The 15,528-nt window shown below is 42.1% G+C and overlaps 1 protein-coding gene and 1 pseudogene across 1 annotated transcript; both read right to left on the reverse strand.

Annotated features, from left to right (window-relative positions):
- Positions 1–8,896: 8,896 nt before the first annotated feature.
- Positions 8,897–10,648, reverse strand: LOC111347342 (uncharacterized; annotated as a pseudogene).
- Positions 10,649–10,782: 134 nt separating this feature from the next.
- LOC148719950 (uncharacterized) lies at positions 10,783–11,921 on the reverse strand. The gene has a single exon (XM_088738472.1). It carries the CDS (start codon positions 11,919–11,921, stop codon positions 10,983–10,985), a length of 939 nt encoding a protein of 312 aa, XP_088594598.1. The 3' UTR covers positions 10,783–10,982.
- Between the last annotated feature and the right edge of the window lie 3,607 nt (positions 11,922–15,528).

Below are 15,528 nucleotides of genomic sequence, written 5' to 3' on the forward strand. Positions count from 1 at the left end.
TGGCACGGAAAGCCGTAAAAATCTTGAACAAAAGCTCATCTTTCAAACCGGCAGTCTCAATCCCACAGGGATCAATGAACGCTTTTCATTCCACTAATTTATTCATGTTTTTCTCGTTGCCATGCACCCACCAATAACGTAGCTCCATTTTCTGCCTTTAAAAGCACACACAACCCACAATTCCTCTATTCGCTCCGACGAAGGGCTAACGCTCGAAACGTCAGCTTTTGTAATCATTACGGTGGCCAATTTACCATTTCAACTTTGTTGATATATCCAAATTGTCATGGAAAAGTTATCTCAAAATTAATCAAAAGAAATATATGATTTTTGTGGCTTGCGATTATGATAAGTGAACGAACTCACTGCTTCTATCACGAGCCTTGAGTTGTTATACCTAAGGCCCAGGTAGGGCTACAGCCCTACTAATTCTATTGCTGTGATTTATTTCTTAGAGCTCCAATTAAGGTGGACAGAATATGGATTTTACTTCTTGAAAGTAATAAAACGTGTTTACTCTTGCGTATTTGCCTCAAGTTAAAGGTCGTGCAGCAGCAGTTAATCTTATTTGACAGGCGTTCCTACCGTATGACAGACACGGATGAGCGGGATTAGGGCGATTTTCCTAATCATCCTGTTATTGGCTGGCTCAGTGACTGTACTGTAGCTTCCCGCAGGTTCGCCTGCGGAAAAGAACCGAACAATTGATAGGATAACTCAGATCTTTTCTTGATTAACCATACGCCACCACCGACCTTAACTCGTCCTGTCTCGCATTCCACCTTCCTTATATGGAAGGTCCCATATAAGGCTATGTCACGCAGAGTAACAACATTGCACTGCCCCCCTCTAACACCTATTATCCTTCCCGGATAATGGCAAACTTCAAACAATAACTGAAGTCTAACATTAAGATCAACTACATTAGAAAACAGTTCAATGTCTCTTAATTAAGTGTTCAGGTCATTTCATAGTCCCTGTATCTAGGGGGATTTCTCCGCTTCCTGCTGGATCGCCTGAGGCCCTCCTGGTACTGCTGCTGCCTCGATGCCCTGTCACACGCCTCCTTGTCCTAGGAGTTCTCCTTCCTGAGTCTGGGAGGTAACTTCTGTCCCCTTTTGGGACGTCTGACGGATGCTCTTTCCTTATTGTTGACGTCCTGGTTTTCCTGCTGTGTAGTTGTTCGGCTAGATACATCCACACTCTTGTCTTGCACTGGTCCCTGGAACCAATCTGCGTGTTCTACCCTAGAGTACTTCCAAAGACAGTCTCTGTGTACCACTTTAGGCTTTTTCCGAGGGCCCCGCTGAATCCTGTACATCACTAAGCCGCTCCACAACAACGATTGGCCCCTCCCATGGCCGTCTCATTTTTGGCGAGATACCCTTATTTCTTTGGGGATTGTGAAGCCTAACAAGATCCACTCTTCCAAAGGTAGATGCAACAATACGCATGTCGTGCCACCTCTTCGTCCTCAGACTACCTTCCAGCTGATGTACACGAGCAAAAATTCCAGCTCCGACTCTAAAAGAACTGGCTTTAACAAGGTTCGAATGGGTGGCACAGGCCCCTGCAACTAGAAACTTATTGAAGTTACGGGCTGCCCGCTTAGATCTAAATGTTCACTTCCAGCTGATGTACACTTTCCACAGACTCTCTCATCCTCTCAACATGCTCAGGATAGCCTCTATCCTCAGGTTCTTCTTGTAGGCGCCCAATTAGTAGGTCTAAGGGTACACTTGTTACCATGGTCGGTTTCTGGCAGAGGTTCCAGGAAATCAGTGGCAACACGCTCCATGGGCTCCCCAACATTGTACAACTGCAGCGGAGAACTTTGCTTTACCCTGGGGCCTTTCCTAGCAGCACAGAGGTCTCATCTTTAACACCCTTCTTGAACGTTACGGCGGCAATGAATCCAGTAGAACCTTTCACAGACTTTAGCTAGAGTTTTTGAAACTCAAGGTGACCTCCTACAGGGTTATCATGGAGTTCCTTTAACACGCTGGTGCGGAGCCCTTTTGGAAGTAACGGTTGTCATGTGACCTTTCCAAGCTCGGTTAACTCCCACCGATGATACAGCACTCCCTCCTTCAGAGCCAACGAATCCCATTGGGCCCAGTAAGCCTTAGTGGTGGAGTCGAGATGGGCGATGCTTGCCCACTCCGGGCGTTTTCCAGCCTCCTTCCATTCCAGGATGTGACAAATAGTTTTATCTTCCATCTGGTGGGTTCACAACTGTAGTGGTGATAGCTGTTCATCTTAAGGTGGGTCAACGCATTTTACTTCCTTTCCCTCCTTCGACAAGCTAGCAGATTGAGATTGAGGGCCATCAGACGCTTGGGCTTGTGTAACATTCACCACGCAATCGTTTGGCATGCTGGACGCATTTTCTGTCGCATATTTTCCTCTTGGTTCTGACAATGCTTGCAATTGGTGTCGAAGCATGGTCGACGCGGCAAAACAGCAGCATTCTGATGGCTTCTCCCTGTGCGGTATACAATAAAAAAAATCATAGGTCTGCAGCTTGTCCAGCCATCTTGCAATCTGACCCTCTGGATTCTTGAAGTTTAGTAGCTACTGGAGAGATGCGTGGTAGGTTTTAATGGTGAACTTCCGCCCATAGAGGTAGGGGTGAAAATGATCAATTGCTTTGACAATAGCCAAAAGTTCACGCCTGGTTGCGCAATAGTTACGTTCTGGTTTGCTTAGTGCCTGGCTGTAATAAGCTGTGATTCTCTCGTTCCCTTGGTGGACTTGAGACAAAACGGCACCAATACCAACGTTGCTGGCATCTGTGTCTAATACAAAGGGGTCCTTGCTCTCAGGATAGGCCAAGACGGGAGCGGATGCGAGGGCTTCTTTGAGGCGATGAAAGGAACTATTGCACTCATTTGTCCACGTAAATGGTTGGCCTTTCTCAGTCAGTTGATGCAGAGGGCGGGCAACGTCAGCAAAAGAAGGTACAAATCGCCGGTAGTAAGTGCATAGTTCAAGAAAGCTTCTAACATCTCTGACATTTTGCGACTTTGGCCAGTTTGTGACAACCACAACTTTTTCAGGGTCTGTGGCAACCCCTTCCTCGCTTACGACATGGCCAAGGAACTTGACCCCGCTCCGGAAGAGTTCATACTTCTTTGAGTTCAACTTCAGGTTGGTCGCCCTTAGCTGAGAGAATATAAGAGTCAGACGTTGTAGCTCCAGTTCAAAGGTTTTCGCGTGTGCAATCGTGTCATCTAGATAGACCAAACACCTCAGGTCGCCAAGGATATTGTCCATCGTTTAAAAGTCGCGGGTGCGTTACATAGACCGAAAGCCATCACATTGAACTTCCCCAGCCCATTACCTGTAGTAAAGGTAGTTTTCTCACAGTCCTGCTCTTCTACCTCCACTTGCCAGTACCCACTTTTGAGATCTAGGGTGGAGAACCAGCTTGAACCAGATAAGGTATCGAGAATTGTGTCTACCCGCGGTAAAGGATACGAGTCCTTCTTAGTCAGTTCGTTTTATTTCCGGTAGTCAACGCAAAATCTGGTACTGCCATTTTTTTTCTTCACCAGGACCACCGGTTTCCCATGGGCTGGCCGAGGGTTCAATTATGCCTTGTACATGCATCTCTTCGACAGCTTTGAATGCCTCCAGCCGTTGTGCAAGTAGCAGCCTCCGGCCGAGATCATGAGGTCCACTAGAGAAGATGTCTTGGAATTCGAGCAAAAGGTTGCGCAATTGATGCTGATGGTCGGCGATCAACCCACTAGCGCTTCGGAGGTAGAGATCTTTGAGATGCTCTGGTAGGCCCTCATCCGGACTGATAAGTTCGCGATTGGGGCCACTGTTAGGGTAAACTATGCTCTCTACAGGTTCACAAGTAGCCACTTCTATACCAGAGGGAATCTGTCTTAGCTCATTGGTTAGGTTGGCCATTCGCACTGGAATGTAGTCACGCTGAGCATCCACTAATGTTTTTCCAACCATAGCACCGGGCGGGAGTGTGGTGGTAGGTGATGGCCCTACTGTCTCCCAGGTTTCACCATATGGTTCACCTATAATTTTAGCGGGTGCCAGTATTTCACTGTAAGGTAAAATTTTACACAAACTAAGGTACCCCGGGTAAACAGAAAGTGTGTCAACAGAAATTTCCTACCTTCCCGTATCTTGTGCACGGTGACTCGGTGGTGATTAGGGCGTCAAGCTAAGACATATCAAAACGGCCTCAAATCGCGAGGAGAACAATCACACAGACTACTCTCTATGAAGGTAACACTTTATTTCTTTGACTACCTCACACAACTTTACATTTACGGAGCTCAAAAGCAAGTCCAACTAAATACAAACTCTTTAATTATCCACTGTGAAAGAGCCTGTGACAGAGCTTGGGCCACCTGCGACGCCACCACCGACCTGAGCTTGTCCTGTCTCGCATCCCACCTTCCATATATGGAAGGTCCCATAAAAGGCTACGTCACGCATAGTGACAACATTATAGTACTAATTCCAAGGTTGTACTATTTTCTTCGTTTATCCGTTCGGAATGTCAAGAAGGATCATGAGCTTTTTCAAAAGTGTGTCAGGTAAATTCCTTTAGACTATTTAACCGGTTATTGATGCGATAAGGGAAGAAAGTGACTAGTTTCAAGAGACATTTCTGATCTTGACTGCAATCGAAAATCCTTGTACGAATTATTAAAAAGAAAAATTGAAAACTTACTAATAAAAGGACTTCCACTATTTTGTTGCTAGATAACACAAGTGTCCCGACAGAGACTGTGGATGGAGCTAATGCTAATGCTTGAAGAAATGCTGTAGGCATTGCAGGTTTGTGTGACACGAATATTTTTGGTTCGAATTTCTTTGTGAGATTGTCTTTTTCTACTTTGGGGGAAGGGGGGCTTGTTGCATGAAGCGCTGTAATGCAGGTTGTTTTCATCAAGGAAAAGACGCAATACTTTTATTTGAACAGAAGTAGAAAGGTATAATTTAGTATTTATCATAGATTATTTGCTTTTTTTCATGCACAACAGCACTGTCAGATGAACTGCTGGAAGGCATATTTAAACGAATTTCCCTGAGAGAAATTGTAATGTCCCCATATCTCCCAGCGATGGAGAAGAATTTCAGGCAGCAACTGTTTGTGTGACTATTCTTCATCTCGATGAATGAACATCCAGTATATAAAGAGAGAGCATCTAAAGAGTATAATGTCTCATTCACCGGGTTTTACTTTCATTTTTCTTTAAGATATATAAGAAAAGTGAATGTAAATGTCAAATTAATGGCCATTTTACACATAAGCCTAGCTTGCTCAAGTAGACTTGAACATTTAGATCTAAGCGGGCAGCCCGTAACTTCGATAAGTTTCTAGTTGCAGGGGCCTGTGCCACCCATTCGAACCTTGTTAAAGCCAGTTCTTTTAGAGTCGGAGAACAAACTCATAGTCCTTATATTTTCCATCTCTTTTGTTTAAAAGTGAGCTCTTTGAGGTCAGAAATCAGAGAGTTGTTAAAGGCAGATATTGATCAGCACACATGTAAAGGTGTCAAAACACGTAGAGGTCCGCAGACTTCCCTTTCGTTGAGATTGCAATGAGGACCGTTTTTCTTGTCCCTTCTTCTGAACGGTAGGCGCTGAACCCAGCACAATTCTTCGCCTAGATCCTTCAAAGTGCCCAGATCTCTCAAAACAGTCTTCCGAGAAGTGTTCAGAGCAGATCACAACTATTCCCGCGCGATTAAAGTTTTCCGGGCGGGTTCGCACAAATTGCATACATTTTTCCCGCTCTGACCTATTTGCAAAGCTTCGATGTAGAGAATTACCACCAGCATGGTTGCATGATTGCTACAGCCTTAAATTACGCATCGATTTCCCGTCATTTTTTGTCTATGTTTTCGTAAGAATAGAGTAAAGGACTATGTTGTTTGTTTGACATTTTGCCATGTGAGATTTTCGCGTTGAGCCTTGGACTTCACTTCTTCTGAGTCCTGCGACCAACTTCTGAAACAGTCAAATAATGGCGGACGCGAAATCGTGAATTTAACGACCCAAAAATAGACACTTCTGGTGCTTGAACTAGATTGAAATTTGGCAGGGTTGGTGAAAGAGACACGCTGAACATGAAAAATGATGTACAAAAATTTTGATCTCAGGGGCACATAACGATTGTACAAAAACAAGAACCAATAACCTTGTTGCTGTTATAATGCAGCTAGACAAAATAAAAACTTTTTCTCTGAATAGAGTTGACATATCAGCTAGAGAAGCAGTAGATATTACTTGTTCGCAACCTTCGCTGTTCATGTTGGGTTTGGTCGGAATTGAATTCTCCCTAAGTGATGTGAGATACGTACTAGAGCACACTCGTCTGTTCTTCTCAGAAATGTCGCGTTTTTCAATCGACGAGCGTAATTTGCGTTCATTAGGGTCAGAGTTTGATACCAGCATTGTTTTGCTATGATCTCATTTCACTTTGAAATAGCTTCAGTGGATAGTGACCTGACCAGTTTGCCAGTCTTCCTTATGTTGAATAATGCTTTCTAATACTATATTAAAAAAGTTGAATGTTGTGCTGAACAAACCTTGATTCTAAGGGGCCGACCATTTAACTCTTGAGGGAGGGGGGGTGGGTGATTTTGAAAAATTAATTTCCTGCAAGCGCTTGTTGGAAGAAAAAAATTGCATGCAGCCCAAATGTAACAGAGAAAAAGAACATTTAGAACGGAAGAAGTATATCCTGCACAGCAGATTACTAGAAAAAAAAATTTCTTGATGACCAGAAATCACCCACCCCCCCTTAAAAGTGTTAAAAGGCCCCTAAAATCATGTGTAGCATGAGCTGGCAATTTGAATTATCAAGAATTGAATCGTGGTTGTTTGTATTCCTAGTTTTCTTTAAGAAACATATTATGACATCAAATGAGTAGAAAATAATCGCTGTGAATGGAAGTTGGTGACCTATTTGATTTTAGTCTCCGCGGGGTCAGGAGGATATATTGCTCGCCAGTTTTGATATAACCTTTATTTGAGAGTTTATTTATGATAATTGAAAACTGGCGTCATGTCAGTCATAAAATTTTCCTTCCGTTTTCGTTGCGTAGTACTGTTTTTTTTTTTTTAACACCTGCAGATCTTCTTTATTCTTTTACACCTGTAGATCCACAACCATGCACTAGCGATCTCCTGCCTGATAAAATGTCAGTGCCACTGCCTCCCACCCAATTTGAGCCATTTCAGCCAATGAACTTCCAATTCCCTTTGACAAAAGTTGGTAAGCAAAATCGTTATTTTAATGCCACGTGGTAGAGGGACTTTTGGACTTCACTCTTTCAGGTATCTTGCTGCCTCTGCATGGAATAGCTTATCAGATGAATTAAGAACGTCGGACACTCTAGCCGCTTTTAAATGTGCTATTAGGAGTTATACATCTAGTGGGGATTAGTATATAATTATTAGCATTTTTATATGAGGTTTTCTATGAGTCTTTCGATTCTAAATTTATTGTCATTTGTTTTGTAGTTATATGTTCGGAGACGCTAGCACATCTAGTGCTATTCATAAATCCGAATGGAAATAAAGTTTATGTATGTATGTATGTATGTATGTATGTATGTATGTATGTATGTATGTAGGGAGTACCCTTGGCTTCATTATGTTTTAGATAAATATTCAGTTTTGTGCTTCTTGTGTGCAAAAAAAAAGTCAAACTTGAATAGTGCCAGGAATAAAGAACTCGTTTTCATGCGGTCGGGATTCTCCAATTGGAAAAATGCGTTTGTAACGATGCTGTGATGCCATAGGCCCTTCGGGCATGCGCAGTAGAATGAAAGGTATCCCGGATGTCGTTGTTGTATTACGCCTAGTAATGGCGGGCTTTTATGAGACTTATTAAAAACCGTTGTGTTGCCATCGTTCTTGTACCCGTTTGGACTACGCCACAGCGTTGGCTAAATTAGTGAGCACCAGAGTTCTTATTGCCATACATTGGCTGTAAAATACTCTACAACAATACCCTCGTGTGGTAATGATGTGAAAATGATGAACGAGACAACAAGAACAACGATGGCAGAATATCGCCGATGTCTCATTGTAATTAGTGAATGTCTACAGTTTCTAGCTCGCCAAGCCCTTGCATCTCAAGGAAATACCGAGGAAGAATCAAACTTTTCGCAGTTACTGCAGCTTAGAGCTAAGGATCGCCCTGAGCTGTTAGTGTGGCTCAATAGGACCGCCGACAAATATACTTCTCACGAAATCCAAAATGAGTTAAGGACACTTTGGCTTAACTAGGCCTTTCACTAACCAACTGCATGGGTCAATGTTACGATGGAGCAAGCAATATACTTGAACTCTTAGGTGTTATCTTAGACTCGAAACCTAATTCCACTGATCATATTAGTTCATTTTACAATAAAAATCTACGATTGAAAATATTGGAAAACATTACACGACGTTTCGACGTTTCCAGAACGTCATTATCAAGTGAGAATGAAATAACAAAACTAAGATATATATAGATGAGAAGATGAGTAAATTAAGAGTCATCGAGAGTCAAACAAAGAGCTTAGCCAATCACCAATCAAGTAGCTCCTTTTTCTGCCTTTAAAAGCACATACAACCCACCATTCCCCTATTCGCTCCGACGAAGGGCTAACGCTCGAAACGTCAGCTTTTATAATCATAACGGTGGCCAATTTACCATTTCAACTTTGTTGATATATCATGGTAATTGAACTGAGTGGAGTGCAATTTGGGCTGAAATCATACGCGTGATTTCAAAATTGAACGAGCGCACAGCGCGAGTTTGATTTGAAATCAAAAGTATGATTTCAGACCAAAATTGCACGACACGAGGTTCAATTAACACTTTAATACATCCATTTTGACATCGCCCAAATACAGAACTTGGTCAATTCAAATATTTTATTGATGCAGTACTGAGCCGGTTTTTAAATAAAAAGCGGAAACGGAAACGCATTTACATCTTATTTTGTATGCAAAACAGAAAGACTTTGACGCCATGTGTCAAAAACTCAGTCAAGCGTATTAAAAGAAAGACAAGTTTCATTCAAGAAATTCGAGAAGTCCTCAATAACTCAGCAAAAAATTGTGAAGCGTTAAAGTTCAATCCTCGTCGTCTGACTCAATGATGTAAGCCCTTCGTTACTTCTGTGGTTGGGGTGGAGAATCCTGGCTGTCTCTGGAGAAGAAATTGAAGGTGCAGCCTGTGTAATTCTACGATGGAACGGGAGCAGCACAACTGAAGGCTTCCAAGCGGTACTGCGGAGACTGCAATGGAAAACGTGGTTGAAATCCTGAAAATTCAGCTGGCTGAAAACCAGGATTGGAACGCATGGCCTGATACATTTGGCCTTGTTGTTGGACGTGATAAATAGGAACCAGAGGTGTTCGTTTATATTGGACTGCAATCTCTTGATTTGAGGCTTGCTTTGCAGTGTTTTGGCGGGTGACTTCGTTTGCTTGATTTTCGTTTAACACGTCTTTATATCCACTGATAACGTGAGACAGTTCTTTCCTGTGATTCTCGTCTATTTCATCGTAGTCGTCTAAGATTCACGTGCATGGCCTGTTATTTCACAGATGATATTGCGCGGTTGACCTGATTTCTTCAGTTTTGATACCAATGTTTTCCTCATGCTGTGGCTCGTCAGCTTCTTATTCGTCCTGAGACAGTAGGCCATAGATTTCATTAAATTGGCGATGGTGTTTTGTCCCATTCGAACTTTCGTATACCAAACATCTGCTGATTTAGGACGATTTATGATGCTTAGATAGATTGGCCCTGTGTTCTTCATTCCCTTGGGTCGCTTGGACAACCAAAGCTTGAATAGCCGCACTGGATCGCTTTTTCCGCCATCGGTGCTGAACATTGCTTGTGGTGTTGTTCTTCGCCTGATGGTGAGACCACCGTTCCGTGTTTTAGTGGGACCTTTTCTGAACTCAACAACTTCAGTTCCATCTTCTCGCTGTCTTATAGTTACGTCTTCCACGTACGCATCGTAGTGTTCTGGGCGACCACGAAATCCCAGTTGTTCCGTCAAATTTTTAAAGTTGACATTGGTCAAGACCTTTCCTTTAACATCACCCCGTTGGCTGGAAAAAAGATGCGAGTTAGAGCAAAAAATGGTGCGATTTGGGAATAAATCGCACCAATTAGAGCCAATCAGATCACAGGGACCACCAGTGATTTCAAAATGAATGCAATAAATTTAAATTGTAACATCTGGGACTGTCAAGAAGTTTAAAATAATTTTTCGGTGGAAATTCTGTTTGACTGTCTGGTATACGGCCAGAGCGTAGTACTAAAAGCTAATTATTTCGTTCCTCTCCCCTCCACCTCCCTACATCACTCGTCTCAGATCTTCCACTAGTCCAATATGACGACCGAAGACATTTGCCGCGCTGAATCTGGCCTATGCTAACTACCACCTGCAAGGCTACAGTTTTTTTCGCTTCTTTCCTTTTTCTATGACATTGTTGCAATTAGGTGTAAATATAACGTTTTCTGAAACTGTTACCATTACACAGCGCGTTGGAGTAAAGTTCCATTGTGTTGTAAAACCAAATTTTTAGTAGTACGTCCAATTAGGAGAAAGGAGATTGCACAAGCCAATACGCTTTCAAAGTAAAGACAAACAACTGCCTATTGCGTTAAGTGCCGGGGAGAAAGAAGGGGAAAGGGAAGGGGCAACGTATGTCGCGATTGTTTCAATTTTGTCTATGATTGGTTGAAAAAACGGTAGGAGATTCTGAGCCAATCACAAGGAGTGAAAACAAGTGATAAGAAAGTTTCGTTTTTCTGTGAAAGCTGTAAAACAGAATAAACGAAATAAAACAGATATTGAATTTGAATAAGAAACCCGTACCTCTCATCATAATTGACGTTGCCGATATCGTTCGCTCCGCTTTGCACACAAAGCACACTACAAATTGTACAGGTTTCTGTGAACAATTACTAAAAACTTCTCCAAAAGTTACGAGTACAATCCGCAATTATTGTTCGTTTCAGACACAATATCGATATAGTATTCCAGCTCTGTACTTGTGGCAAACTTGGGCATTTTGTATCTGTTCGATTGAGTGTTCTTCTGCTGAGTTGGCCGAAATGCGTCGCACAAAATACGATATTGTTGCCACGGTGGAATGGGAGCAGTTATATTTCTGTCATGTCGGTTATGAGAACTCGCTAACTCGGAACATTTAAGATGCGGAAATCTGGATTGAAAGGGGGAGAGCAAATGAGGGCTGGGCTTCAAATCTTTGTGAACCGTCCTTCGTAGAGAGGATTGATTTCCACTATTTTCAACAAGTTGCTCTTGGCTTTCGAACACCAGAGTGCGTACGGAAGATCGTCTGGAGCTGTCGAGCTCTGGAGTTGTCATGGGAGGATTTGGTGAGATATCGCTCACTGTACTGTGAGAGCAGCGCACAAGGTGAACACCTGGCGATTCAACAGTGCTGATGTCTTCCTCTAGCTTAACAGAAGGCACCTCACCGCTTCCTGCAAAGCTCTCGTATTCACGAGGCGCCACTCGTTCTACACCATTGATGAAAGTCAGTTTTGAACAATCTGCTGAACCTCCTTTGCAATCGTTCTCTTTTAATTTTCTATCGGAAAAGTCCAACACAGTACTCAAGTTAGACTGCGTACTTTTAGTGACGTTAACACCACATCTTGCTGACGGTGCGGAATCCTTTTTGGACTCCATAGCTACCGTTTCTGATGCACGTTTACGAGACATTTTCGAACGTCTCGCATTTGAACCAGCGTTGTTCCATATTCTTCGAGGCCAACATTCGGTCTTCACCGCTGCTTGGCCATAGGCCCTTTGAAGCTCTTTCTCTTCTCCAACTTTGCCACCGTCTTTGGCAGATAGGTACAAAACCTCACACCCCGAGTTCAATCTTTCCATATCGTTTCAATAATGATGGAAATTCTGTAGATGCTCATAACATTCAGGTACAAGACTCTAAACAAGTTCATCGCGTTTCTTGGCATCTAAAGCGTAACTAATGCTGCTGTTAATTCGGCCACTCATGGGCGTTCGTGAATTTCGTCTCGTAACCAAAACCTCCTCGCCAATTGTTGGCTCTGAACGAAAGGATATTGTCCGAAATGCATCTTTCATTTTTCCCACAATTGCTCTCTGTCTGTGATTGCCGACCTCTGTAACATCACGTTTTTGCCTTGTCACAGGGTTCCGGCTGACACCAAAAGGACACTCATTTTTTACGCAAGATTTTCGGACGTTAGTTTTTAACTCTGGTTCCCGGAAAGAACGTGCCATCATAACTCATCCAACTATAGACCTACCAACAATAACACAGTTCACGTTAGCAACGAAAGAATTGTGTAACTTAGTGATTGAAGCCCGGGCCTATTTCATTAAGTAAACAGAAGGTAGTTAAATCCTTTTATGAAGTTTGTTTGACGATGGAAAATCGCAGATTAGAGGGATTAGTGTCAAACTTTACTAACGCGATCATTAAGGAAGTAATAAGTCGGTAGATAAGATTAAAGGGTGTTACTTTCTAAAGAAACTGTGGGGCTGCGTCGGTGGGGGTCTTGCAAGATAATTTGGTTTTACACATGAATCGTTTTGAAATGTAAACTGATTGGCCACCGACTTTCTAAAACTGACGTTTCGAGTGTTAGTCCTTCGTCAGTGCAAATGACGAAAGGACTATACATCAGCTTTAAAAAACTCCTTTCGGCGGCGAATTTACATACTCAAGTCGGTAGATAACAAGCATTACAGTAGCTTCACAGATTGTTGTCATATTTGCACAAACAAAAAGTGTAGGTGACATTTGGGTTTTAGTTGACGAACGCGGCACCAATGCATTTAAGTTTAGCCATTGTTTGACAAAACCGCGTTCTAAGCCGTCTTCAATTTCGCCGTACCTTTTATTTGAACATTTATGTTTGTAAACAGTGTCAAGAGGGTCGAAAGCCAACGGCGGAAGGACATCAACCCTCTTTAAAGAGAATCCCCGAGGCCCACCGCTTGCATAAAACCGCGGTTTGGGTTAGAACTCGTGTACACCGGCCGTAAAGAGTCCAAGTCGAGTACATTAGGAGAATAAAAACGTGTTGAAATCGCCGTCGGTTCTTCAACTACAAGTTCGAGTCAATAATATCTGGGACTGACGATGTATTGAAGTCATCGTCAGTTCGTTAACTACAAGTCCAAGTCGATTAGAAACGGAGATTGACGATGTGTTGAAATAACCGTCGGTTCGTCAACTACGAGAAAAGTCATTTACATCCGAAGAAAGACGACGCTTTGAATTCAGTCGGTTCGTTAACTACGAGTAAAATGTCGATTACATCCGGAGATTGACGAAGCGTTGAAGTCACTGGTGGTCCGCCAACTACGAGTCTAAGTCGATTACATCCGGAGATTAACGATGTGTTGAAACCACCGTCGGTTCGTTAAGGATTACCTCTTACCGGACTTTTCATTAAATTGAAAAGAAAAAAAAATCCTTCAACGATACCTTCGACTCGAGACACAATTTATTGTTCAATCGCAGATTAGAGGGATGAGTGGTTATCTTTAATGAGACTTGGCACTTGATGTACACGCAATCGTTAAGAAAGTAATGAGTAAGTGGAAAAGTATTACAGAAAGAGTATACAGAACTATGAGAAGGTTCACCCTCAGTCTGTGTTAGGATGTAAGTGGTTACGGTTAAAATCCCTTTAGCAATTGTCAGCCCTTGCACTAGTCGAGTCAGTCGGTGTTCATTTTCACATAATTGCTGAATTTCATGCGTAATCCTGACCAGCAAACTTAGTTTTAAGGCAAGCCTATAATTTGTTTGATTTTGGCCTGAGAGTTCTGATGTACAAGAGGATAAACACTGCTTTCACTAAAAAAGAGACACTCGTTATTGGGAAGACTACAATATAACCACCACTGCGAGCCCGGAATTATTTCCAGCAACGTAGTTTTTCATCCACTATGTTGGCATCTGCTATTTATAGCGCTGGAGCTAACCTGTGTTCACACTACCTGAAAATATTGCCCTCCAGGAACAAAATTACCAGAATATTAAACAAACATAAAGTTTGGTAGTACACACAAGAGTAAGTTTTAAACACATGAAATACACGTTTCGTTCACAACTCGTAGGTCGTCAAAGCATCATAGATAATATTGCGATAAGCAGAAAAAAACATAAGGCCTGTGAAATTACAAACTGTCCACAACCCAAGAAGCTGAGCTGCGAAAGATGGTTGATTACTCTCTCTCTCTCTCTCTCTCTCTTTTTTTTTGGGGGGGGGGAGGGGGGGGGGGCGAGGTTGGGTTAGGGTTACAGTTTCTTTTTCAATGAGTGGCAGCATATGGTGTAATAGGCAGCTGTTCCCAGAAAGGGGCCCTATTTACTCTTTTACTCCAGTCAATGACCAAGACGTAATTTTTCCTCACAATATCAATACAATATCAAGCAGAAAAGTAACGAGAATAAAGAAAAAGAAAAATCATGGGATCACCAGTTGATCTAATAACAAATTCTCTGAACTAAAATCATAAGAATTGTATAGCAGACAGTAAGGAGAAGTACTAATGAGATCTTGAGAGTGAAAGGGTTAAGAAGGCAAAACCCAAACAGGACAGCCTGCTCGCAAGCTAAGCAGATGGTGTTAGGGTGTTACAGGGGTAGGTACTTAGTGAAATCCTTAATGTACATATCTGTATGCAAATGACCATGTATTCCCACATGTTCTTATGTATTGAAATATACATTAAAGATTTCACCAAGTACCTACCCTTAGAGGTGGCGGGAGACCGCTGGTAATCGGCTTTTTAGCCCTTTAATCCTTAAGGGTGACTAACATCTAATTTATCCTTAAAATATCCTGAATCACACATTTAAGTCATAAGAATTATAAAAATCAACACCAACTAAACGAGCTTTTGATTGTTGAATAAATTCTCCTTGTCAGCTCTTTGAAAATGTAGAGAGAACAGTATGGAGAATATGCTTACCGATGTTAGAGGGTAAAGGGTTGATAAAACCCCTGCTACTTGGAGATAAAATATAATGTGTGAAAATGTTCAGTAATGTTACCCAGACTCACCAGAGCTGAGCAGTTCCTTAGTTCACACTAAGAACCCTTTACATAAAATAACTAAGAACAAAACTGGATTCTGCTATTTGTGACTATCATCACTTCTTCGTATCAAACTAGAAAGGCTGTCGAGTACTTTGATTAAAACAACAAAGAAAAAACGAAATTCTACCACCGCTTCTGTAAAACAAAACTTTAAAAAGACATGACCCATCAGTACCACTCTATTACTAAGGCATCGTTCAGGGATCAACTATGCGTTATGTTGCATTTGCTAGGAAAGAAGCATAAAGAAAACGCGATTGCATACTCTCGACACTTTAACCCCTTTAGAGTGACGGACTTCTTATTTCTCCTTACAATACCAACCTTGAATCCAATGCAAAAGTCAAGAGAGTAAAGGAAATAATCACCAATTTAAGAAACTAGAAGCTTTCCCG

The sequence above is a fragment of the Stylophora pistillata genome, chromosome 11, assembly GCF_964205215.1.
Source record: "Stylophora pistillata chromosome 11, jaStyPist1.2, whole genome shotgun sequence".
Lineage (NCBI taxonomy): Eukaryota > Metazoa > Cnidaria > Anthozoa > Scleractinia > Pocilloporidae > Stylophora > Stylophora pistillata.

Excerpts from the sequence above, each read along its gene's own strand:
- LOC148719950 (XM_088738472.1), bottom strand. The coding sequence starts at position 11,921 with ATGGAAAGATTGAACTCGGGGTGTGAGGTTTTGTACCTATCTGCCAAA.